The sequence below is a fragment of the Salvia splendens genome, chromosome 13 (assembly GCF_004379255.2).
Source record: "Salvia splendens isolate huo1 chromosome 13, SspV2, whole genome shotgun sequence".
Lineage (NCBI taxonomy): Eukaryota > Viridiplantae > Streptophyta > Magnoliopsida > Lamiales > Lamiaceae > Salvia > Salvia splendens.
The window spans coordinates 34,399,594-34,424,249 of NC_056044.1; the positions used below are offsets into that span (position 1 = coordinate 34,399,594).

The 24,656-nt window shown below is 42.9% G+C and overlaps 2 protein-coding genes across 2 annotated transcripts; both read right to left on the reverse strand.

Annotated features, from left to right (window-relative positions):
• Positions 1-11,870: 11,870 nt before the first annotated feature.
• LOC121760957 (secreted RxLR effector protein 161-like) lies at positions 11,871-12,548 on the reverse strand. The gene has a single exon (XM_042156543.1). The coding sequence runs from the start codon at positions 12,546-12,548 to the stop codon at positions 11,871-11,873; it is 678 nt and encodes a 225-aa protein (XP_042012477.1).
• Positions 12,549-20,381: 7,833 nt separating this feature from the next.
• Positions 20,382-22,413, reverse strand: LOC121761596 (ankyrin repeat-containing protein At5g02620-like). The gene is made up of 2 exons (XM_042157233.1): positions 21,916-22,413; positions 20,382-21,087 (listed from the first exon to the last, which is right to left on the reverse strand). Exons 1-2 carry the CDS (start codon positions 22,405-22,407, stop codon positions 20,443-20,445), a joined length of 1,137 nt encoding a protein of 378 aa, XP_042013167.1. The 5' UTR covers positions 22,408-22,413; the 3' UTR covers positions 20,382-20,442.
• Positions 22,414-24,656: the final 2,243 nt, after the last annotated feature.

Consider the following 24,656-nt stretch of genomic DNA (forward strand, 5'->3'; position numbering starts at 1 on the left):
TCTAAAATTCCGGAACCGAAACCGTGCCGGAACCGTGAAAAACCGCCGGAAAACCGTGAAACCGAGAGCATAGTACTGAAAAGAAATAAGTCATTACAAGAGCACACTTAAGATCGTGGTTACATTTTGTTAATTTATTATAGAAAATTTGGATTTTTAAATGACATAGTTCATTTTGTAATTGTTTAGTTTTAATTTTAGTATTCAAACTTCCTATAATGAATTAAAAAAGAAGTAATATGAACTTAGAAGTCTTCTTATAATAACCTATTTTATTTGGCTTTGCGTTATGCATTTAAAAGTATCCACGATGGCGGCTAGCCGATCTCCGGCACTCGCCGGTTCGCTCGCCGAACCATTGTAACCGGCTAGCGCAATTTCGGCGAAAAATCAGCGAGCGCACGCCGATTCGCGAGCGCTGGCCGATGCGCTCGGCGGTCCGCTCGCCGCCATTGCAGGCTCCTGACCGACGAGTGAACGGCCAGCGATTTTTTTTCTTTCGAAACACTATATATACGCGCTTTGCACGTCATTTTCATTCGCACCACTTGTTTTAACAAGTAATCTCTCTATCTTAATTTCTGTACAAGATCAACAACGGGAAATGGAGAACAACAACGAAGGTACTCCAATGACGAGCGGGTCTCAAACTCCCCCGGTACCCGTGGGAGGTGGATGGGGTCCGATGCCCGGGTACTACAACATGTACCCGTGGCAGCAGATGATGCCAGGGGGGCAGCCGAGGGGAGTATGCCGGGGGGGGGTTACAGGCAATGCCGTGGTGGGCACCCGGGATGCAGATGATGCCGGGGGTACCGGCGATGTAGGGGACGCCGGGGGGGTACCGGCAACGCAAGGGACGCCGGGGGGAAAACGTCTATCGCCCCAGTTTTGATTTTTTGACTGCTTCTTCGCACACATCGACCCCAACGGAGGCGTAGTTCACGCAATATGAGACCTTCTCCTTAGAGGAGTTGAGGTTTGATCTTCTTGGTGTTCCGAAAACTCCCGTTCAAACGGGGGAGTAGGGCAGGGTTGGGCCCCCCCAAAGAAGAAGGGCAAGAGGGTCGGTGAGTCATCACAGCTGGGTGAGGACGACTGCTCGGTACGGAGGAAGTGGACGGATGCGGAGAACGTCGCACTGTCCAAGGCGTGGGTGAGTGTTTCCGATGATCCCCTCACTTCGAACAATCAGAGGATCATCAACATGTGGGCCAAAATAGTGGTAGCCTACAAGGCATTTTCCCCGGAGGGGAGGCCGCGCAACGGGGAGGAGTGCCGGAAGAGGTGGGACCGAATCAGGGTTGGGGTCTCCCGATTTTCGGGCTTGTACGCCAACGCCCTCCGCATGCAGAGCAGTGGCCAAACGGAGGATGACTGCAGGAGGATAGCGGAGAAAGCCTTCCCCAGCCCGGGTTGTATAAGGAGTTCACCTACTTAAATTGCTATAGGGTGTTGAACGACTCTTAGAAGTTCCGGGCAGGTGTCGACGCTGGCTGGCCGAAGAAGCAACGACTGAACCATACCGGTGATTACAGCGGCAGCAACGGCGGTTCCCACGACCTCCCCGAGGGTGCTCAGGAGCTCCCGTCCGCTCCATCGTTCGCTCGCCGAACTCGCCCGGTTGGTCAAAAGCGGGCGCAACGGGAGGCGAGGGGAGCGCCGGGGGGTCCCAGGAGGTCCAGTCGGCATCCCCCCTTGGCCAGTCGACAGAGGATCTCAAATTCTTCGCGCGTCAACAAATTCGTGCTCAGATGGTCAAGATCTTAGCCGATTGGAAGGCGGCAGAGGACCCCGAGGAGAAGACCTTTCTTCACGCATTGCTCGAGAGCATGCGTGACGATTTGTAGGCCACCGCGGCATGGGGGGTACCGGCGGCGACGGGGGCGACGGAGACGAAGAGTGAGGCGGATGTGTCATAAATTTAATTCCGTATTTTGTGTGATTGTCAATTATTTGTTTTATATAATTAGGAGTGATGTGGCTAGGCTATTACTGGGCTATTTGCTTGTCCAGGAGATGTGGCAGGATGATTTTTAGTGCTGATGATGTGGCAGGAGGAGTTTGTGGCTGGCTGGGCGAAAACCATTGTGGATGCTCTAAGAGATGTTCTGCCTTTAACGCGACCCATTAAATATCTACATATGTACAAAATTTGTAACAATAAAATTTAACATATTTAAAAACTAGAATAATATATTAGCCAAACATAAAACAAATTAACAAAACCAGAAACTATGAACTTACGTTCATGGAGGACACTTTTTTGCTCTTATTTACTTTTCATTTCTCAATTTAACATTTTCTTCTTCATTTCTTAAACAAATCTTTTAGAAATACTTCATTTCTTTCCCTAATGCCCAGCCCTTCCTAATCCTCGAATCTTTTACAATTTGGTATTCATCATGAATGCACGACTAAAGTATTAAGAAAAGACAAAAAATGAATGGCTACTGTTAAGAGCCTCCTGCTCGTAACGGTGAATTCCGTCCGAATTCACAACTATAACACCACAATTCCGGCGCCCTCGTTTAAGGGTCGGCGGACAAACGATATGGCTGGCGCGGAGGAGTCTCCGTCGGCAGCGTTGAGAGTTTAAATCCGTTGATTAATCCGGCGCCCAAGTCTTGGGTCGGCGGTGATCTCCGGAGATAGAGCTGGGCGCAAGAACGAATCTTGTCGGCAGCGATAGATAATTTTGGATGCTTGATACTCCACAAGTGGGCAAACGATAATGATTTTATTAATTGATTGAATAAAAAAGATAACAGTCTATCCTATTTATAATGCTACTGACTTAATGAACAAGAAAACAAAGATATAGAAAAAGATATGCTAAATCCCTATAATATCTAAACTAAATAATAATAATAGAGGTTCGTATCAATTCCCCCACGGTTAAAATCCACCTTGTCCTCAAGGTGGGAACCATGAAGCAAAAATGAGAGTTGAAAGCAGAAGCTTCGGCGAGGCAACTCCTCCTGGATCAAACACACACCGAACAGATGAACGTCTCCCTTCTTCACTTCCATAAAAAATCAACAAAGGAGACCCAACTTTGTCGGAAAAATTCCTTGCCAAATCGAAAAGCTTGTCCATGCCTCCCAGAATGCCCAAGCATGGCATGTCATTACTCGGAGGGATCAACCTTGCATCTTTGTCGAGCGATGTTGATCGATGATTCATACTTGGAACATCACCGACATTCAAATCCACATAGACACAAGCAATTACGTGCAAATCGGTGTAAGCACCATCTCCTTTCTTGCCCCAACAATTTCCAACAACATTTTTGGATGACACTTGAACAACATTGAGTGAGGCGACCATCTTCTCCACTTCACCAATAGAACTATCCTCCTCTTTATCTTCTAGCAATGTCTCCTCCTTTTCACCAATCTTCTCATCATATACCCCAACGAGCACTTGCGGTGGCTCACTGTCGTTATTGACAATCCCTTCGTTCTTGAAGAACTCTCCAGGGGACTCGTTGTTTTGAACATCAAGAGGAGCGCCATCATTGTGAACATCAGTAATGTCATGGGGAACATCATCACCGAATACTATCGTGGGAGTATTATCAGTTTTCTCTTCGGTTAAATTCTCATCTTGAATGTTCTCCTCAAACTCCTCCCCATCATCCGCATAACAGAGAATGCGTTGTTGACACACATGTCCCATCACCCATTTCTCGGGACAGTGCCAGCAGAGACCTAACCTGGACCGTTCTGACTTCTCTGCCTGGGAGACTCGTATTAGCGGCAGGCGTGGCTGCTCCGGAGTTTGACTGGTCACACGTGCGGGCTGACTGTATAGGTCCCGCGTTGGCTTTTCGGTGGAGTAGCGGGGCTGGTGGGAGGCGGGCTGGATTCGCGCTCTCACCTCCTCCCGAGGGCGAGGTCGGTCCCAGCACGTCTCCGAGCGTCGGGGACGGTCAACGGTCATGTAGCCGCGGTCCTGTTGTTGCGCCGGTGGGTCCCAGCACGTTGGGCGGTGCCGCTGCGTTGCGGTTGTCGGGTAGCGATCAAACCCTAATTAGGTCTGATGATCTCCGCTATCAGATAGGTGGCCACCCCTCTCGATGTAGCCACCGCGGTGTCGGGGCCAAGCGTCTTGCACGCGATCGAGGTACCTGATGGGCTGGTATCTCGGCCGTGGGTGACGATCAGGTGGATCCAAGTGGTGTGAGACGTAGGGTGATTCTGGATCAGGCCACGACGGCGGACGGAGTACTTCCACCCGGCTGCTCGGAGGGTCCCAACTGGTTACACGACGAGGTTGGGCCGGCTGGTAGGGACGGAATGGCTGTGTGGCCTGAGGGAAGTCGTATTGACGACGGTGATAGCTGACGTAGTCGTATGACATGTCGACGGACTGAGGCGTGACTGTGGTGGTTGATGATCGTCTGACTTCGACGCGGCAGGCGAGAATCCTTCCCGTCGGGCGTTGCAGAAGTAGTGTTGTCCTGCGGCTAGAGCTCGGCGGACAGGCGGGCCTCGACAACCAAAGCAGTTGCTGTGCGCGGAATGTTTTCCGTCGGGCAGCGGTGTAGCTTCAGTTCGAGATGGTGGGAGGGTCAACTCTCAATGAGAGCACCAGTTGTTAAGAGCCTCCTGCTCCTAACGGTGAATTCCGTCCGAATTCACAACTATAACACCACAATTCCGGCGCCCTCGTTTAAGGGTCGGCGGACAAACGATATGGCTGGCGCGGAGGAGTCTCCGTCGGCAGCGTTGAGAGTTTAAATCCGTTGATTAATCCGGCGCCCAAGTCTTGGGTCGGCGGTGATCTCCGGAGATAGAGCTGGGCGCAAGAACGAATCTTGTCGGCAGCGATAGATAATTTTGGATGCTTGATACTCCACAAGTGGGCAAACGATAATGATTTTATTAATTGATTGAATAAAAAAGATAACAGTCTATCCTATTTATAATGCTACTGACTTAATGAACAAGAAAACAAAGATATAGAAAAAGATATGCTAAATCCCTATAATATCTAAACTAAATAATAATAATAGAGGTTCGTATCAATTCCCCCACGGTTAAAATCCACCTTGTCCTCAAGGTGGGAACCATGAAGCAAAAATGAGAGTTGAAAGCAGAAGCTTCGGCGAGGCAACTCCTCCTGGATCAAACACACACCGAACAGATGAACGTCTCCCTTCTTCACTTCCATAAAAAATCAACAAAGGAGACCCAACTTTGTCGGAAAAATTCCTTGCCAAATCGAAAAGCTTGTCCATGCCTCCCAGAATGCCCAAGCATGGCATGTCATTACTCGGAGGGATCAACCTTGCATCTTTGTCGAGCGATGTTGATCGATGATTCATACTTGGAACATCACCGACATTCAAATCCACATAGACACAAGCAATTACGTGCAAATCGGTGTAAGCACCATCTCCTTTCTTGCCCCAACAATTTCCAACAACATTTTTGGATGACACTTGAACAACATTGAGTGAGGCGACCATCTTCTCCACTTCACCAATAGAACTATCCTCCTCTTTATCTTCTAGCAATGTCTCCTCCTTTTCACCAATCTTCTCATCATATACCCCAACGAGCACTTGCGGTGGCTCACTGTCGTTATTGACAATCCCTTCGTTCTTGAAGAACTCTCCAGGGGACTCGTTGTTTTGAACATCAAGAGGAGCGCCATCATTGTGAACATCAGTAATGTCATGGGGAACATCATCACCGAATACTATCGTGGGAGTATTATCAGTTTTCTCTTCGGTTAAATTCTCATCTTGAATGTTCTCCTCAAACTCCTCCCCATCATCCGCATAACAGAGAATGCGTTGTTGACACACATGTCCCATCACCCATTTCTCGGGACAGTGCCAGCAGAGACCTAACCTGGACCGTTCTGACTTCTCTGCCTGGGAGACTCGTATTAGCGGCAGGCGTGGCTGCTCCGGAGTTTGACTGGTCACACGTGCGGGCTGACTGTATAGGTCCCGCGTTGGCTTTTCGGTGGAGTAGCGGGGCTGGTGGGAGGCGGGCTGGATTCGCGCTCTCACCTCCTCCCGAGGGCGAGGTCGGTCCCAGCACGTCTCCGAGCGTCGGGGACGGTCAACGGTCATGTAGCCGCGGTCCTGTTGTTGCGCCGGTGGGTCCCAGCACGTTGGGCGGTGCCGCTGCGTTGCGGTTGTCGGGTAGCGATCAAACCCTAATTAGGTCTGATGATCTCCGCTATCAGATAGGTGGCCACCCCTCTCGATGTAGCCACCGCGGTGTCGGGGCCAAGCGTCTTGCACGCGATCGAGGTACCTGATGGGCTGGTATCTCGGCCGTGGGTGACGATCAGGTGGATCCAAGTGGTGTGAGACGTAGGGTGATTCTGGATCAGGCCACGACGGCGGACGGAGTACTTCCACCCGGCTGCTCGGAGGGTCCCAACTGGTTACACGACGAGGTTGGGCCGGCTGGTAGGGACGGAATGGCTGTGTGGCCTGAGGGAAGTCGTATTGACGACGGTGATAGCTGACGTAGTCGTATGACATGTCGACGGACTGAGGCGTGACTGTGGTGGTTGATGATCGTCTGACTTCGACGCGGCAGGCGAGAATCCTTCCCGTCGGGCGTTGCAGAAGTAGTGTTGTCCTGCGGCTAGAGCTCGGCGGACAGGCGGGCCTCGACAACCAAAGCAGTTGCTGTGCGCGGAATGTTTTCCGTCGGGCAGCGGTGTAGCTTCAGTTCGAGATGGTGGGAGGGTCAACTCTCAATGAGAGCACCAGTTGTTAAGAGCCTCCTGCTCCTAACGGTGAATTCCGTCCGAATTCACAACTATAACACCACAATTCCGGCGCCCTCGTTTAAGGGTCGGCGGACAAACGATATGGCTGGCGCGGAGGAGTCTCCGTCGGCAGCGTTGAGAGTTTAAATCCGTTGATTAATCCGGCGCCCAAGTCTTGGGTCGGCGGTGATCTCCGGAGATAGAGCTGGGCGCAAGAACGAATCTTGTCGGCAGCGATAGATAATTTTGGATGCTTGATACTCCACAAGTGGGCAAACGATAATGATTTTATTAATTGATTGAATAAAAAAGATAACAGTCTATCCTATTTATAATGCTACTGACTTAATGAACAAGAAAACAAAGATATAGAAAAAGATATGCTAAATCCCTATAATATCTAAACTAAATAATAATAATAGAGGTTCGTATCAATTCCCCCACGGTTAAAATCCACCTTGTCCTCAAGGTGGGAACCATGAAGCAAAAATGAGAGTTGAAAGCAGAAGCTTCGGCGAGGCAACTCCTCCTGGATCAAACACACACCGAACAGATGAACGTCTCCCTTCTTCACTTCCATAAAAAATCAACAAAGGAGACCCAACTTTGTCGGAAAAATTCCTTGCCAAATCGAAAAGCTTGTCCATGCCTCCCAGAATGCCCAAGCATGGCATGTCATTACTCGGAGGGATCAACCTTGCATCTTTGTCGAGCGATGTTGATCGATGATTCATACTTGGAACATCACCGACATTCAAATCCACATAGACACAAGCAATTACGTGCAAATCGGTGTAAGCACCATCTCCTTTCTTGCCCCAACAATTTCCAACAACATTTTTGGATGACACTTGAACAACATTGAGTGAGGCGACCATCTTCTCCACTTCACCAATAGAACTATCCTCCTCTTTATCTTCTAGCAATGTCTCCTCCTTTTCACCAATCTTCTCATCATATACCCCAACGAGCACTTGCGGTGGCTCACTGTCGTTATTGACAATCCCTTCGTTCTTGAAGAACTCTCCAGGGGACTCGTTGTTTTGAACATCAAGAGGAGCGCCATCATTGTGAACATCAGTAATGTCATGGGGAACATCATCACCGAATACTATCGTGGGAGTATTATCAGTTTTCTCTTCGGTTAAATTCTCATCTTGAATGTTCTCCTCAAACTCCTCCCCATCATCCGCATAACAGAGAATGCGTTGTTGACACACATGTCCCATCACCCATTTCTCGGGACAGTGCCAGCAGAGACCTAACCTGGACCGTTCTGACTTCTCTGCCTGGGAGACTCGTATTAGCGGCAGGCGTGGCTGCTCCGGAGTTTGACTGGTCACACGTGCGGGCTGACTGTATAGGTCCCGCGTTGGCTTTTCGGTGGAGTAGCGGGGCTGGTGGGAGGCGGGCTGGATTCGCGCTCTCACCTCCTCCCGAGGGCGAGGTCGGTCCCAGCACGTCTCCGAGCGTCGGGGACGGTCAACGGTCATGTAGCCGCGGTCCTGTTGTTGCGCCGGTGGGTCCCAGCACGTTGGGCGGTGCCGCTGCGTTGCGGTTGTCGGGTAGCGATCAAACCCTAATTAGGTCTGATGATCTCCGCTATCAGATAGGTGGCCACCCCTCTCGATGTAGCCACCGCGGTGTCGGGGCCAAGCGTCTTGCACGCGATCGAGGTACCTGATGGGCTGGTATCTCGGCCGTGGGTGACGATCAGGTGGATCCAAGTGGTGTGAGACGTAGGGTGATTCTGGATCAGGCCACGACGGCGGACGGAGTACTTCCACCCGGCTGCTCGGAGGGTCCCAACTGGTTACACGACGAGGTTGGGCCGGCTGGTAGGGACGGAATGGCTGTGTGGCCTGAGGGAAGTCGTATTGACGACGGTGATAGCTGACGTAGTCGTATGACATGTCGACGGACTGAGGCGTGACTGTGGTGGTTGATGATCGTCTGACTTCGACGCGGCAGGCGAGAATCCTTCCCGTCGGGCGTTGCAGAAGTAGTGTTGTCCTGCGGCTAGAGCTCGGCGGACAGGCGGGCCTCGACAACCAAAGCAGTTGCTGTGCGCGGAATGTTTTCCGTCGGGCAGCGGTGTAGCTTCAGTTCGAGATGGTGGGAGGGTCAACTCTCAATGAGAGCACCAGTTGTTAAGAGCCTCCTGCTCCTAACGGTGAATTCCGTCCGAATTCACAACTATAACACCACAATTCCGGCGCCCTCGTTTAAGGGTCGGCGGACAAACGATATGGCTGGCGCGGAGGAGTCTCCGTCGGCAGCGTTGAGAGTTTAAATCCGTTGATTAATCCGGCGCCCAAGTCTTGGGTCGGCGGTGATCTCCGGAGATAGAGCCGGGCACAAGAATGAATCTTGTCGGCAGCGATAGATAATTTTGGATGCTTGATACTCCACAAGTGGGCAAACGATAATGATTTTATTAATTGATTGAATGAATAAAAAAGATAACAGTCTATCCTATTTATAATGCTACTGACTTAATGAACAAGAAAACAAAGATATAGAAAAAGATATGCTAAATCCCTATAATATCTAAATTAAATAATAATAATAGAGGTTCGTATAAGCTACCTAATCCATCATGATGCAACCTATAACTTTTTTTTTGTTTATTTATGCATAAAAATAGAGTTGGTAGTTACCTCAAATGATTGCACCTAACATCTAAATGCAAGATTATCTCCCCATCATCATCCTTCACACACACACAAGATCACCCATTTTCTCCGCCAAAAACCTCAACGCATGTAGAATTATTGAAATATTGTTAAGGGAGAATGTAATCCATCGCATTAAAAAGAAAAAATTATCAAAAATAAAAGAAATTATTATTATAAGATAGACTAAAAATGAAAATAATATCTTTTTTTATGGGGTAAGGAAGTTAGTATTTTTCATGTATACTTTTAAAATATAGAGAGACGGTAGATGAGAGTTGTCAAATGACATGCAGTAAATGTTGACCTAGAAAAGACATCCATATGCAGACGGATGTTTATTTAATTTATTTTCAACCGCAACAGTAATAATTCTATTGAGTCAAATTAATATCGTCATCAGGTATTTTGGTCATATTAATAATTAATTTGGGCCCGATTTTAAATAATTTCGGTTATTCGATTTTTTCAGTTATGAATTGGGCACCCACTACTAATGAGAACTTGTTATATAAGTAGTAGTCTCGAAGATCTTCCACCGCTCAACTCTATCTCGATCAACTACAATAAATCATAAACCTGCATCATCACAAATCTACCTCAATTCATTACTAGTCCTAAACAGTATGGAGTATTCAGTTATGGCTGGCCAATCCATTGTAGATACTATTTATTTAATTATCTCATTTAATGCTCAAATATTTTTACATTACTACCCTTTCTTTTTTTTAAAGCAAACGTTTTTGTTTAAGTTCGAAATTTATTATGTTCTTTATCTTTTAATAATAAATTTTTTCATTGATTTATTTTTATTTGTTTCGCATTGTATAATTTCAGCAACAATTTATATAATTAAAGTGTGAGAATATAGATAAGAATGAAATATAATACTCCCTCCGTCCCGTGTTACTTGCACTTATTTCCTTTCTGAGCGTCCCAAGTTATTTGCACTCTTTCCATTTTTAGTAAAAATTATCACCTACAGCCGCAATTGTTGACTTTGCTATACACTCATTCCTTAATCTCCGTGCCGAAAAGCAAACGTGCGAGTAGCACGGGACGGAGGGAGTACTAGTTATTATCTCAATTTTTAAACAAACTGATTCAACATTCACTTTTTCATACTTAATAAATACTACTCCCTCCATCCGCAATTAGAAGTCTCATTACTTAGCGGCATGAGTTTTAAGAAATGTTAAGAAAAGTGAGTGGAAAAAAGTTAGTGGAATAAAGGTCCTACTTGTATATATTAGTTTTAAATGAAATGAGAGTGGAATGAGTTAGTGGAAGGTGAGACCCTATTACAATTTAAGGTAAAAGTGAACCGGGACTCCTATTCGCGGACGGACTAAAATGGAAAAACGGGATTCTGTAGGGATCGGACTACTTTGGATTCACTATTTACCGAGACCTCTTTGGTCTTGTACAAGATAGCTCAGTCAAACTATCAACCAAGTGACTGATATTACAAAGAAATACAAGCTATTACAACAGTAACTAGCTAAGATCTCGAACACAACACTCCTGGACCAGAAGCTCCAAGAACCACCGAGAATCCTGCACACTAGAAACCCTAGTTAGTAGCAAAATACAAGATCCTCTCGGATCTAAACCAAAAAATGCAGGAAAAAGAGAGAAATCAAAGGAATCGCATAGATCTTGTAGCTATGGTTCAGCCACCCGCTAATAGTACAGATCTATTCACCAAAACCACGATCCAAGGGAGCAACGTTGAATCCACCGTGAAAACACTTCACAAACCACAGATTCCAACCTCAAACCACTCCACTACACTTGATCTATTTACTCTCAGAACCTCACTTCACAAGAAACCTCTCAACAAGAAACCCTAACTTCTCTGGAACCCAAGCAATCGAAGCAGTTGTTTATCTCCCACCCACACACACGTTTAATCACTCAAACACTCGTGATAAACCATCGTGTAACACTCAGTGAATCATCAGAGAAGAAAAACACCAGGGAAACTAAATCGCCAGAAAGCGAAGAAAGAGAGAGAGAAGTGAGAGACAGAAGATGAGGCGGTGGAGGGGAGAGAGAAGTGTATATCATCCAAGTAAACAGGCTAGGGCAAAATAGAAGCCCAAACAATCTGGGCCAGAAATAATCCCAGGCCCAAATAATAGTCCACCAACATAACAGCCCATTTAATCAACATACTCCACCTTGGACATTATTTTGGGAAACCGATTGCACTATTAGCTAACGTTTTAACACTATTAGCTAAGGTTTTAATTCATCATTGCCTACAAGGCAGTCCCCACAGCTCCAAAGAACCAAGTTCACTTGCTTAGGGAAACCACCAGGTTTGCCTACTAGGCTCCAGAGGGGCTGACACCCATTAGCCTATAGGACTTAGTGCCTCCAGCCACCACACACCCTTACCACAGTAGTAAGGTGGCTGGAGGCACTAAGTCACCTTACCACATGCAGCTATCCTAGATCAAAATGAAAATACTTAATGCAGAAAAGAAGTTTTTCAAGTGATAAGCATATAGTCCCCATGTCAGCTGGGTTTTTATCAGTGTGCACTTTCAAAAGAGAAACCTCATTCTTTTCTACAATGTCCCTAATGTAATGGAATCTCACATCAATATGCTTAGTTCTATCATGGAAAACTGGATTTTTGCACAATTGAATGGCAGACTGTGAATCTGAAAACACAACAGGAGGAGTTTTCACAAAATTGAGTTTAGAAAGTACTTCGTTTAACCATACAGCTTCTTTCATTGCCTCAGTAATGACAATGTACTCAGATTCAGTAGTGGACAGAGCCACAATATGCTGCAGCTGTGATTTCCAACTTATGCAAGATCTGCATACAGTAAAGACATAGGAAGTGGTGGACTTCCTCTTATCTCTATCATTAACATAATTCGAATCAACATAACCAGTCAATTTGACACCATATTCACATCTAAAATAACATAATCCATACTTAGAAGTATTTTTCAGATATCTCAGCAACCATATCAAGGCTTCCCAATGAACAGGACCAGGATTAGACATGTATCTACTCAAGCAAGACACAACATATGCAATATCAGGCCTAGTGCTAACCATCAAATACATCACAGATCCAATAGCATTAGCATAGGGAACCTTTTTCATGGCATTGATATCATATTCAGATTTAGGACACAAGTCTTTAATCAACATAAAATGAGCAGCTATCCAAGCCTCCTAGCTCAACTGGTTGAGAAGGGAGGCAAGGATACCGCCCATCCAGGAGGTCTTGAGTTCGAATCCTGGATGGTGCAACCTGGGATTAATTTCCCCTGTGGGCCTTTACAAGGCTTGTTGCCTTGGGGCTTGGCAAGCTGATGGGCCTTGACCCGTCCGGGACAGCGCTGGTCTACGGGCCGAACCCGTCGGAGGATGGCTGGTCTACGAGCCTGACCAAGGCTAGTTCACGAGATCGAATCTGGCTGGAGGGAGGCTAGTTCACGAGCCACGAGGGTTGGGAAGGGCTAGTTAACTTGCCAAATGTATCACGAACTCCGATGTATGTGTGTGTATGAAAAAAAAAACATAAAATGAGCAGCTAAGGGCACTGAAGCAGGCTTAGCATCAAACATGTTAAATTTGTTCAAAATTTTGTGCACATAGGGTTCTTGATGCAAAACAAGCACACACTCTTTTCTATTTCTGAAAATATTAATCCCTAATATTTTCTGAGAATCCCCTAAGTCTTTCATGTCAAAATTCTCACTCAAAGCAGTTTGCACAACAGTTATAGTATTCAAACAGGGACCCATAATAAGCATATCATCCACATATAACTGTAGGAAGACAAACACAGTGTTCAGGTTCTTCACATACAAGCATGCATCAAATGTACTTCTAACAAAGCCTAACTTATGCATACAAGTATTAAACTTAATGTTCAACTGCCTAGGTATCTGTTTCAAACCATACGAAGCCTTTTTAAGCAAACATACATGATTGGGAAACTTATGATCAACAAAGCCTTCAGGCTGTTTCATATAAATTGGTTTATCCAAATCACCATGCAAGAAAACAGTTTTGACATCCATTTGTTTCAATTCCCAATCAAAATGAGCACATAAAGTAAGCATTAATCTCACAGTAGTAAATTTAACAACAGAAGCAAAGATTTCAGTATAATCTACCCCTCTTGTTGAGTAAATCCCCTGGCTACTAATCTGACCTTGTACCTTAAACCCTCCACCTCATTTTTTAGCTTGTATAACCGCCTGCAGTCTACAACAGAAGCACCCAGGGGCAGAGGTACAAGTATCCAGGTAAGGTTTATTTTCAGAGAGTTCATTTCCTCTAACATAACTTTATGCCATTCATTCCAGAATTTAGACTTAGTAGCCTGCTTATAAGTTATTCAAAGCCTATTTGACTATCTCCGAAGATCCCGAGGTTGGCACGAACCAAAGTGGGGATAGGTTTTGGTGGCGCGTCTCTAGTCGGTACAATGAAAACCGACCGGATGGAACCATGTTTTGCAATGAGAGTGTGGTGCGCAATGCCATAATCAGAGCCAACGACGAAATCCAAAAATTCTAGGGGTATTACCTCTAGGAAGAGGGTCGGCGGGGAGCGGCAAGAGCAAGCTCGACATCATCAGTGCCGCTTTGGCGGCCTACCAATCCCTGAATTACAAACCGTTCAAGTACCTCTGCTGCTAGCAGGAGGTGCGCCATCATAAGAAGTATAAGGGAGGATTAATATCCTCCTCTAGCAAACGGTCGAGGTCGGTAGCCCTATCCGACGACACCTTCGATGAGGTGTGATAAGGCCTATTTCATGCATCGGTTTAGGGGTAAAATGTTATCTACTTGGTCAGTTATCGCGCAAAACAAGTGTTAATTGTGCTGGAATGCTGCTTGACCAAGGCATCAAGGCCAAGCTGATTAAGTTGGTACAAAAAGCGAAAAAGGCCAAAAAATCGGGTGAACTGATCAAAGGGGGTGATCAAGCAGTTAGGCAGGGACCACTGGTTACTAGAAGAAGGACACATGAGGCTAATGAGCTGGATGGTGATCATCATTCTGTTATCAAGGACGACGTTCTAGAAGGGGACACGTGCTGATACATAAGACGCAAGGACGAAACTGAATCACCATTCTGTTACGGAGGAACGACGTCTTTCTAGAAGGAAGACACATATCAATATGTAAGAAGTTGGGGAGAGGATGATTTTAGGAATTTGATAGTGTAAATGTGTAATGTATAGTGTCTAATGTATTTGGTATATGATGTAAATCTAAGTTCATATATGTAATGTACTATTCTCTCCACAACACCTTAGTTAAGCAATTCTTTTTAATACAAAGATTAATGTAATCTAATCACCAATTGACATCTTCTAATCGAAAATCAGACGTGTCAAACTTTTCCACAATAATTTTTCCATCAATCCTCATCGTGATTTCTTTCTCTCAAACTCTAGGCTCTTGATACCAATTAATGGGCATAAGTCATAACACACACACATAAGAGATGAACACAACTACATAAGAACTATTTACTCAGTTCGATAAAAAACACAAATAATCACAAATACAAAAGAGATGAACACAAGAATTTCCTACTCAATTCGATACGATGTGTACTTACGTCTCAAATTAAAGTTTTTGACTATAATATCAGGTCGGAGCTAGGTGGAGTCGGCCGACCCCACCATCGGCTCCGAAGAGTCGCCGGGAAACGCCCTCAATCGGCTGCCGTTCTCAATATCAAGCTCTTGACGGCGTGCAGAGAAGAAAGAAGGGTTTATAGTGTATAAAGTTAGGTGAGACACAAAAAAGCAACCCGCAGAAGGCCACTATACTCAGTGCCAGCACATAATATGTATCACAAAATTTGAAATGATGATGTTAAGATCTTGCCTTTATACGAAAATAATTGCAATTTTTGTTTACTAGTATTTGTTTTGGCGATTTTGACTGTGTCACAGCTATATCCACTTATAGAATATGCAATTAATATGCATGAGAAAAGGACTCTGAACACACTAGCTCTCTGTAAAACACACAATACCCATTTCCGTATAACAGCATAGCATACTGATACACACTCAAACATGTGAATTTACTTTGGTATGTAGGAATATAGTAAAAAACAAATAAAGAAAGAAATTATGCACCCTCTGCCTATATTTTCAACTAACACCAAAAAGGAGTAACTATTTGTATCAAAGTTCGAGAGTATGGAGTATGGAGTAACTATTTTCAACTAACAGTTTTTTACTTCTTATATGTGTAATGAACATGTATGGAAAATGATCAATACAAAAATGGATTTCAATACAAAATCCAGACCAAATCCTGATCATGAGATTTGACAATTTAATGGTCAATAATTAAATAACAACAGGGAGGGTCATTATAAAGTAGTTTTAGGTTATATTATAAAATTCGGGTTTGAGGTCATGTTAAGATAATTTTATGTCATCATTACTTATAATGTTATGAATTAGCATAGGGATCATTAACTAATATCTATATCTGTATCAATTGTTTCTTTACTTGTACGTTTCTATATCTATGATCCAACATAGTTCGAGGATTTAATGATGTGAACGTAAATAATCCTTGCTGATAATTGATACGTATTAAATTAATGAAGGATAATACGTTCTAAGCAATAGCCTTGATCTTTTCAATCTAACTTTGGTCAGACCAATATCACCATTTTAATTATTCCCCAAAATAAAAACCAAGTCATCTGCAGTACCTTGTGTATAACACTGTTTGACCTTGCTCCAATATCATATTTTTTTTGCCAGCAAGAGCTTTAACAAGTCATGTGTCTCTAACAGCAAGCTTCATGCCTTTATTATTTTTCTTTAATTTTTAATCCAAGCTATCGAAAACTACGTTTTGAATATAAAATTGATAGAAATCCGTGGGTGGTTCCATCCTAAAACCAATTGGTTATAGGAGGAGGGGCCCTTGAGACTTATATACTAGTTTCAGTTTTATTTTGACACCGATGTAGGACAGTTATATGTTATATTTTTAGTTTCAATTGCCAACACCCTCCCTCAAACCCTTCAAGGTGAACCTTGGAGGGGTTGGACTTTTTTCTAATCGATTGGACAATCGGCCCAATTTTTTTTCGATCGGTTGGACCACTTGGCCCAAATTTTTAAGTCCAGATATACTGTTGGGTCAGTCATTTTTTCGGTTTCAGCCCAGATATACTGCTGGGTCAGTTAAATTTGACCCATAGTCGGCGACCCGCTCTGATACCATGATAGAAATCCGTGGGTTCTATCCTATCACCAATCTGGCTACCTTGACACAAATCCCCGCAGCCTTATCCCTTCCACCCAAAATTTTTGGTTGCATCGTCTACGTACACATTCCAAAATAAGAAAGAACCAAATTTTCTCCGTGTGCGATTAAGTGTGTATTTATGGGGTATGGGATCACTCAGAAGGGCTATCGATGCTACGACCCTAAAACCAAGAAAATTATCGTTACTATGAATTGCAACTTCCTCGAAACAGAATTCTTTTACCACCTTGGGACTCAGGGGGAGAGTGAGAGACAGGGGAGACCCAAGAGAGCGACTCCCTTCGGTGGCATGTGCTAAGTCACTTTGATATGGGCCCACCAGAGCAAGTTGGTACCATCCATGAGACGAATTTGTCTACAGAAACAAGCCCTTCAGCGCTTCCGCCACGTTCGTCTAATCCAACCGTACCAGAATCCGAGGTAATCTCTGACACACCTTCTGAAGATACGACTGTTATTTCTAATCCCCCTGATACAGAGGAAGATACCACTATTGATCAAGACACAGGACAGTATGTACTTCCGCCACGCAGTACAAGGGGAATTCCTCCCAAGAGATATTCACCAGAGAGGATAGGAAGGAGAAATAGATACTCAATAGCAAGCTTTGCTGAAGCTAATATCTCCAAAATGGCTAGGGCATTCCAGACTGCACTATACGAGGAGGAGATACCTCGAACGTTTGAAGAAGCCATAAAAATCAAGCATTGGAAGGAAGCAATGCTGGTTGAGATGAAAGTCTTGCAGAGAAATCACACATGGGAGATCAGCCCACTACCCGAAGGGAAGCATACCGTAGGGTGCAGATGGGTCTTCACCATCAAGAGGAGACCAGATGGAAGTATTGAACGGTATAAAGCTCAATTGGTGGCGAAAGGGTACACTCAAACTCAAGGTATTGACTATTCTGAGACTTTCTCTCCAGTTGCCAAAATGAACACTGTAAGAGTACTTCTATCTATAGTGGCAAATAAAGACTGACCTCTCCATCAGTATGATGTCACTAATGCTTTCCTTCATGGAGAATTGAAAGACCCAATTTACATGGAGGCCCCACCAGGTTTTTCAGAGGAGTTCGGGCGAGAGATGGTATGTAAGTTGAAGAAAACCCTATACGGGTTAAAACAATCCCCAAGAGCATGGTTCGGCAGATTCACGGAAGTAATGAAGAAGTATGGGTATCAACAAAGCAGCTCTAACCACACACTCTTCATCAAACGAGAAGGTGAGAAAATCACTTGCTTGATAATTTATGTGGATGATATGATTATCACAGGGGATAATGAAGCCGAGATAGAACGACTAAAGGGACATCTGGCAGCGGAATTTGAAATGAAGAATCTGGGTGACCTCAAGTACTTTCTCGGGATTGAAGTACTTAGGTCTGGAAAAGGGATCTTTATTAGTCAACGCAAGTACATACTGGACCTCTTGGCAGAGATAGGAATGTTGGACTGTAGGCCCGCAGACACTCTTATAGTTCAGAATCATGGGCTCCAAATCACAAAAGGTGCGAACTCTACGGATCGAGGAAGATACCAGAGACTCGTTGGGAAACTCATCTACTTATCCCATACGAGACCAGACATTGCCTATGCTTTAGGAGTCCTCAGTCAATTTATACACAGTCCTCAAGAAGAGCATTGGGAGGCAGCGCTTAGGGTGGTACGATACTTGAAAGGAACTGCCGGACATGGAGTGCTATTTCGGAAAAATGGGCACCTAGACATCCACGGATATACTGATGCAAACTGGGCAGGGAACTTGATGGACATACGATCCACTGGAGGATACTTCACATTTGTTGGTGGAAACTTGGTAACGTGGAGAAGTAAAAAGCAAAAGGTAGTGGCACTCTCAAGCGCCGAAGCTGAATTTCGAGGTATTCGAAGTGGCTTAACCGAAATACTGTGGCTTAGAAGATTGATGAGAGAGTTGGACTTGGAGTCACAGAAGACTTGCAAGCTGCTATGCGATAATAAAGCTGCAATCAGCATTTCAGAGAATCCAGTGCAGCATGACAGAACAAAACACGTCGAAATTGATCGACATTTCATAAAGGAAAATCTTGAAGAGAAGATAGTGGAGATCCCGTACGTGAAATCTGAAGACCAGCTAGCCGACATCTTGACTAAGGCCGTCTCCGCAAAGAATTTCCAAGAAGTACTGGGCAAGTTAAGTTTTGGAGATCCCGTCACTTAACTTGAGGGGGAGTGTTGGAAGGAGATCCGGAGCACCTACAAAATCAAGGAGAATATTATGCATTGAATGAGAAGATTACGGAGTATCTCTACCGCTAATTAGGAAGATTTAATTAGGGCAATATCTTAGCTTGTATAGACATATTCTAGCCTATATATCTTGTACTATACCATTGTGAATAATTAAGAGATACAATTACCGATTTTTAACAAAAATATCTGGTGTGGCTGCTCTGACATTGAGATTGAATTTTATAAAACCATACTTGCAATCTATATCTACTGATTCTGAAACTCTCGTTCCTTGTTCGATGTTAACTAGGAATAATATTTTAAGTATCAATAGTGTGTTATAAATAGTGTGTTATTCTTTATTGAGATGGGAAGTTTTGTATGATTTCATATTACGTACTGAATGAGAGAACTTATCACAAAAGTAAGATTCGACCCTCTTAAGAGCCAATGTACTTGTTGGTCACGACCACCAGTCCAAGTCGGGTCCAAATGTTCTTATTTGTTACGGCCATATTGATAACGACTGATTCATTTATTATCATCGAATCCACCATAAATTTCTGTTGTTTTTGGTGATTTCCATATTGAAATGAGTAGCTAATTTTTTTCATTAAAAAATCAACCACTATTTGTTCATAATGAATTAAACAAACAACTTCAAATTTTCGTTCGAAATTTCTTCAATAATTTGTCAAAAGAAATCTTGTGTTCGCATTAGAAAGCACGGAGGAACTGATAAACAACTGAACAACAAATCCCAAGAACAATTGGAACACAGTTTTCATAAATTGAATCCAGTCAATGAAAGAATCATAAATAAACGAATTATCATTCGCTCCAACATGCATTGGCTCTGATACCAATTGTTGGAATCAAATTAATGATTCACATAAATCATACATGTTGAATACGATTGATAAACATAAAGTGGAAGCGTACATAGATTCAGATTCATAGTGCTTGATTTTCTTGATGACTCTAAAGTATGAAAATTAGTCTTCAAAGTGTCAGCACATTCACAGATTCTCTGTAATATGTGAAGTAGTATTACACGCCTGATCAATAAGAATGTGATTTTATTGATCTATTTATAGGTTGCACTTTGGGACCATAATCATGTACTCCCTCCGTCCCGCACTACTCGCACATTTCCTTTTGGACACGGAGATTAAGGAATGAGTGATAGACAAAGTCAACAATTACGGCTGTAGGTATAAATTGTTACTAAAAATGGAAAGAGTGCAAATAACTTGGGATGTCCAGAAAGGAAATAAGTGCAAGTAGTGCGGGACGGAGGGAGTATTAAATACAATTATCATTGCCTACCAATAGAAAGACATTTCGTCGAACAGTTTGAGAGCAAATGTTCTTGAAACATTTCGTCAAATATTTGGCAAGCATCTGTTCCTGATAACGTGTCATCGAACAGTTGGAAATTATAACTACAAGCCCTGGATATAGTATGCAATGGAGGACTTCTTATTACACGAATATAGAAAGACTAATTCAAACTCAATTAGCTACTTTCATTGCTCTTAATCTAATCCCCAAGGATTTGAGTACATCTCCGCACTCTTTTATTGCATCTTCACTAATCCGAAAAAAATAGCGAAAGATTCGATCCGTGATTGTAAGATCTCCATCCTGCAGTTTCAGTCTCTTCCACCTGAAATGCGACTTCTTTGTAACAATCCAGACGAGTACTAATACAAGGATGCTCCCGAATCCAAAGGCTACAATGTACACAATTTTGTCAGGTGTTTGTGTTTCCATAGGATTCGTCATGAATAAAGAAGCTCCATAACTCATTCCAATAGATGCCATCGACACGAATGTTGCATAATAGATGACCGTCACAAAAAAAAATGCATGCTTCTGCGCTCGCGTGGCGACGAGGATGAGTACGAGGAGAGACGAAATGAAAGCGGTGGTGTTAGCACGAGAGAATAGTTTGTATAGACTGGGATGAGTGGATGCCATCACCGCTTTTCCGGCTTTGTGTGATGACGTTTCATCCTGCCACAAGCCGCCAGGGGGGCTGACAGCCGCCTGGAACGCCATCGCGGCTATCAGGCCCACCACCACCATTGTCATGTCGGTTATATCGTTGATGATGGAATTCTCTATTGTATTTGTCTCCATCAAATATTGTATCATCTGAGATTTTGATGCAATAATTAATTCACGTAGCAAATAGAGTTAAATGTCAATCACCAACTTAATTTCAACAAAAATTAGCCGACTTTGATATGTAGAGACTTAAATGTTGGGCGCCATCTTGTTAGGATATTAGCATAGATAATATCATGAATATAAAAGTCGAACCAGTTCGATACGATGTATATCTACGTTTCGGAGTGATGTTAAGACAATGATTTTCACAACAAAATTTGGATACGTGATAAAATGTAAGATTATATATAGGGGTGTGTTCAAAAAATTGTTCTATCTTTACTCCTCCCACCGTCCCAATTAAATTGAATCGTATTCTTTTTTGGGAACTAAGTTGAATCATTTTCTTTTTTTAACAAAAAAACAAAACATCCAATCACTCTTACTTTATTCCACTATTTAGTTTACTATCTCTTTATCTTTCCTACTTTATTTCTCTCTCCTACTTTTCAACACGATTTCTTAATTTTCGTGCCCAAAAGTTATGTCTCAACTTAGTTGAGATGAAGAGAGTATTATACATATAGTACTAGTTATAATATTAACGCACCCCTATGTGTATATATGCAAAAATAATGAAACCTAATTCTAGTTATGATAAAGATTCGAATTGGGCCTAAAATATAATTGTACAACAACCAAATACTCAACAAAAATTGTACTAGGTAAATTTCCTTGCAAGGGATTATTTAACTTCCTTTCAGATTCCAAACTCCACAATCTGTACTAAATAAATTTTATTGCATCTTTTTCCAACTTTTCTTATCCTATTTACTCCTGATAAATTGACAACCAAAGAAAAAGTGCCCTTACCTCATCTCGATTGCACCTAACAGCCAAATGGAAGGCCTTCTCCCCATCATCGTCCTTCAAAGGCACAAGAATGTCCAACTTCTTCACCAAAAACTTCAATGTCTCAAGCTGACGATGTTTCACGCACAAATGCAGCACAGTCTGGCCTCGATGCAGTCTCTCCATAGCAGGAGACAAGTCATTTTCAAGCAGAACCTTCAATATCTCAACATGCCCTTTCATGGCAGCAATATGAACCGGGTTCATGCCTTGATCATCGATCCACCAGCACATCTCATCGGGGGCTACGGTTAACAGCATTCTGGCAATCTCAACGTGCCCACTTGCAGCTGCAATGTGAAGGAGATTTCTTGAACGTGCAAATGAAACTTGATCAACAAGAGACGGATCTTGTTGCACAAGTGTTTGGAATGCTGCTATATCGCCCGTTGTTGCAGCATCATATAGTTTCTTTTTCCGTGATATCGTAACCATTGTTTCGCCGAACTCCATTTTCGCCTTTTTTTACAGATAAGGTTGTGATTTCCAAACTCAAGATGTATATATATTATTTTTATTTGTATATTTCACGCACACACAAAATAGTTAAGACAACCTGCCGTAAAGAAGACAAAAAATTCATACTCTTCATTGGGGAATTTGTCTATAAGCCGACAATTATAGGATAAAAGCAAAGAGAAGATTCAAAGAGAAATAGGTGATTCTTTGCGTGAATACTTTGGTTGTTGTGCTATATTATTCTTTTTGTTGAGATAAAAAGTTTTCTATGATAGTATCATATTACGTTACCGAACATATGAGAACTTATCCCAAAAGTAACAATAGGCTTCTCTCTCAAGAGCCAGTGTACTTGTTAGACACAAGTCACAACTAGTTCTTATTGGTTACAATGAATAGGTCAGCTATTTCACACAAGTGGACATGAGAATCGTAAATTGAGTTTTTAAAAGCTACTAGTTGTATACATAAATGTTTAGGGATTTGAATTTTCAATACCTGGCCATTCACAATTTAATCCATTAGTGTCAATTTTTAGGGGAAATTGTTTTTATTAATTGGCGAAATTTTTACTCCCTCCGTGTTATAGTAGTGGAGGAATGCGCGGAGATTAAAAAAAAAAGTGTATAATGTATTAAATAAAAAGATACTCCCTAAGTCCCTGAAATCTTGTCACATTTTTCCATTTTCGTGCGTCCCACAAAATATGTCACATTTCACTTTTTATCATTTTTAGTAGTGGATCCTACATTCCACAAACCTAATTCCCTCTCATATTTCATTACTCCCTCCGTCCGCGAATAGGAGCCCCGGTTCACTTTTACCATAAGTGGTAATAGGGTCTCACATTCCACTAATTCATTCCACTCACATTTCATTTAAAACTAAGTATATACAAGTGAGACCCATATTCCACTAACTTTTTTCCACCCACTTTTCTTAAAACCTGTGCCGCCATGAAATGAGACTTCTAATGGCGGACGGAGGGAGTAAATGGTAATGTGCAATTAATAAAGTAAGAGAGAGATGAGAAAAAATAAGAGAGAAGGAAAAGGTAGTGAAAGTAGTGTTAATGGACGGTGGGGTCCACATTATTAATAGTGTGTAATTGGTTTATTATAAACTTAGTCTAATTTTGGGGACCACTCAAAACTATAAAACTAGTTTATTAGATTTTCCATGGACTTCCATACAAGAGAATGCACCCTAGAAGAAAAATTATGTTGGTTTTTAATTAGTGATGAAGGGGGATATTATTTTTGCTATAATTTTATCAAATATATTTTGTATATATGCATATATAAAATAATATTTTGTACATATTTATTTATTATCTCTAAGATATGCGCTTCTCAAATTTTTTGCATTGACTGTGTTGGAGCTCGTACCTAAACACCAAGATTCTCCTAGTCCTATCAGTCCAGACTCTTTTCAATCAAGTATACTCCCTTCATCCCATAGAAGTAGACCATATTTCTTTTTTCTGTCCGTCCCATAAAAATAGTCCATATCCATTTATGACAATTTTTTTCTCCTTCTCTTTTACTTTACCATTTGGGCCCACCATCCACTGTACAATTTCAACTACCTTTTCTCATTCTCTCTTACTTTACCAAACTAAGCATTAAAACCCGTGCCAACCCTAGGAGGCCTATTTCTATGGACGGAGGGAGTATATCTTTTTCATTCAATTAATCGGCGTGCTTTCAACATCGCGTTGAATATGATAAAAGCAGCTTGTAATCAGATGAATGATTGCGAGATCTCCACGCTGCAGTCTCCGTCTCTTCCACGTAAAATACGACTTCTCAATATAAATACACACGATTACTAATACATAGATGCCCACAAACACAGACACTACCATAGCAACAATCTTCCCAACCGTTTCCGTTTCCACCGGATCCGTCATGATCAAGGCAGCTCCAATATGAACCGGGTTCATGCCTTGATCATCGAGCCACCAACACATCTCAGGGGCTACAAAAAACAATTTATTGACAATCTCAACGTGCCCTTGTTCAGCTGCAATGTGAAGAGATGACGACTTTTTGGAGTCGACATCTCGAGCTAGCTTTGAGTTTATCCTCAACAACTCTTCTACGATGCCCACTTGTCCGGCTATTGTTGCTATATGCAGGAGATTTCTTGAACGAGCGAATTAAACTTGATCAACAAGAAATGGATCTTGTTGCACAAGTGTTTGGAAGGTTGCTACATCGCCCATTGTTGCAGCATCATAT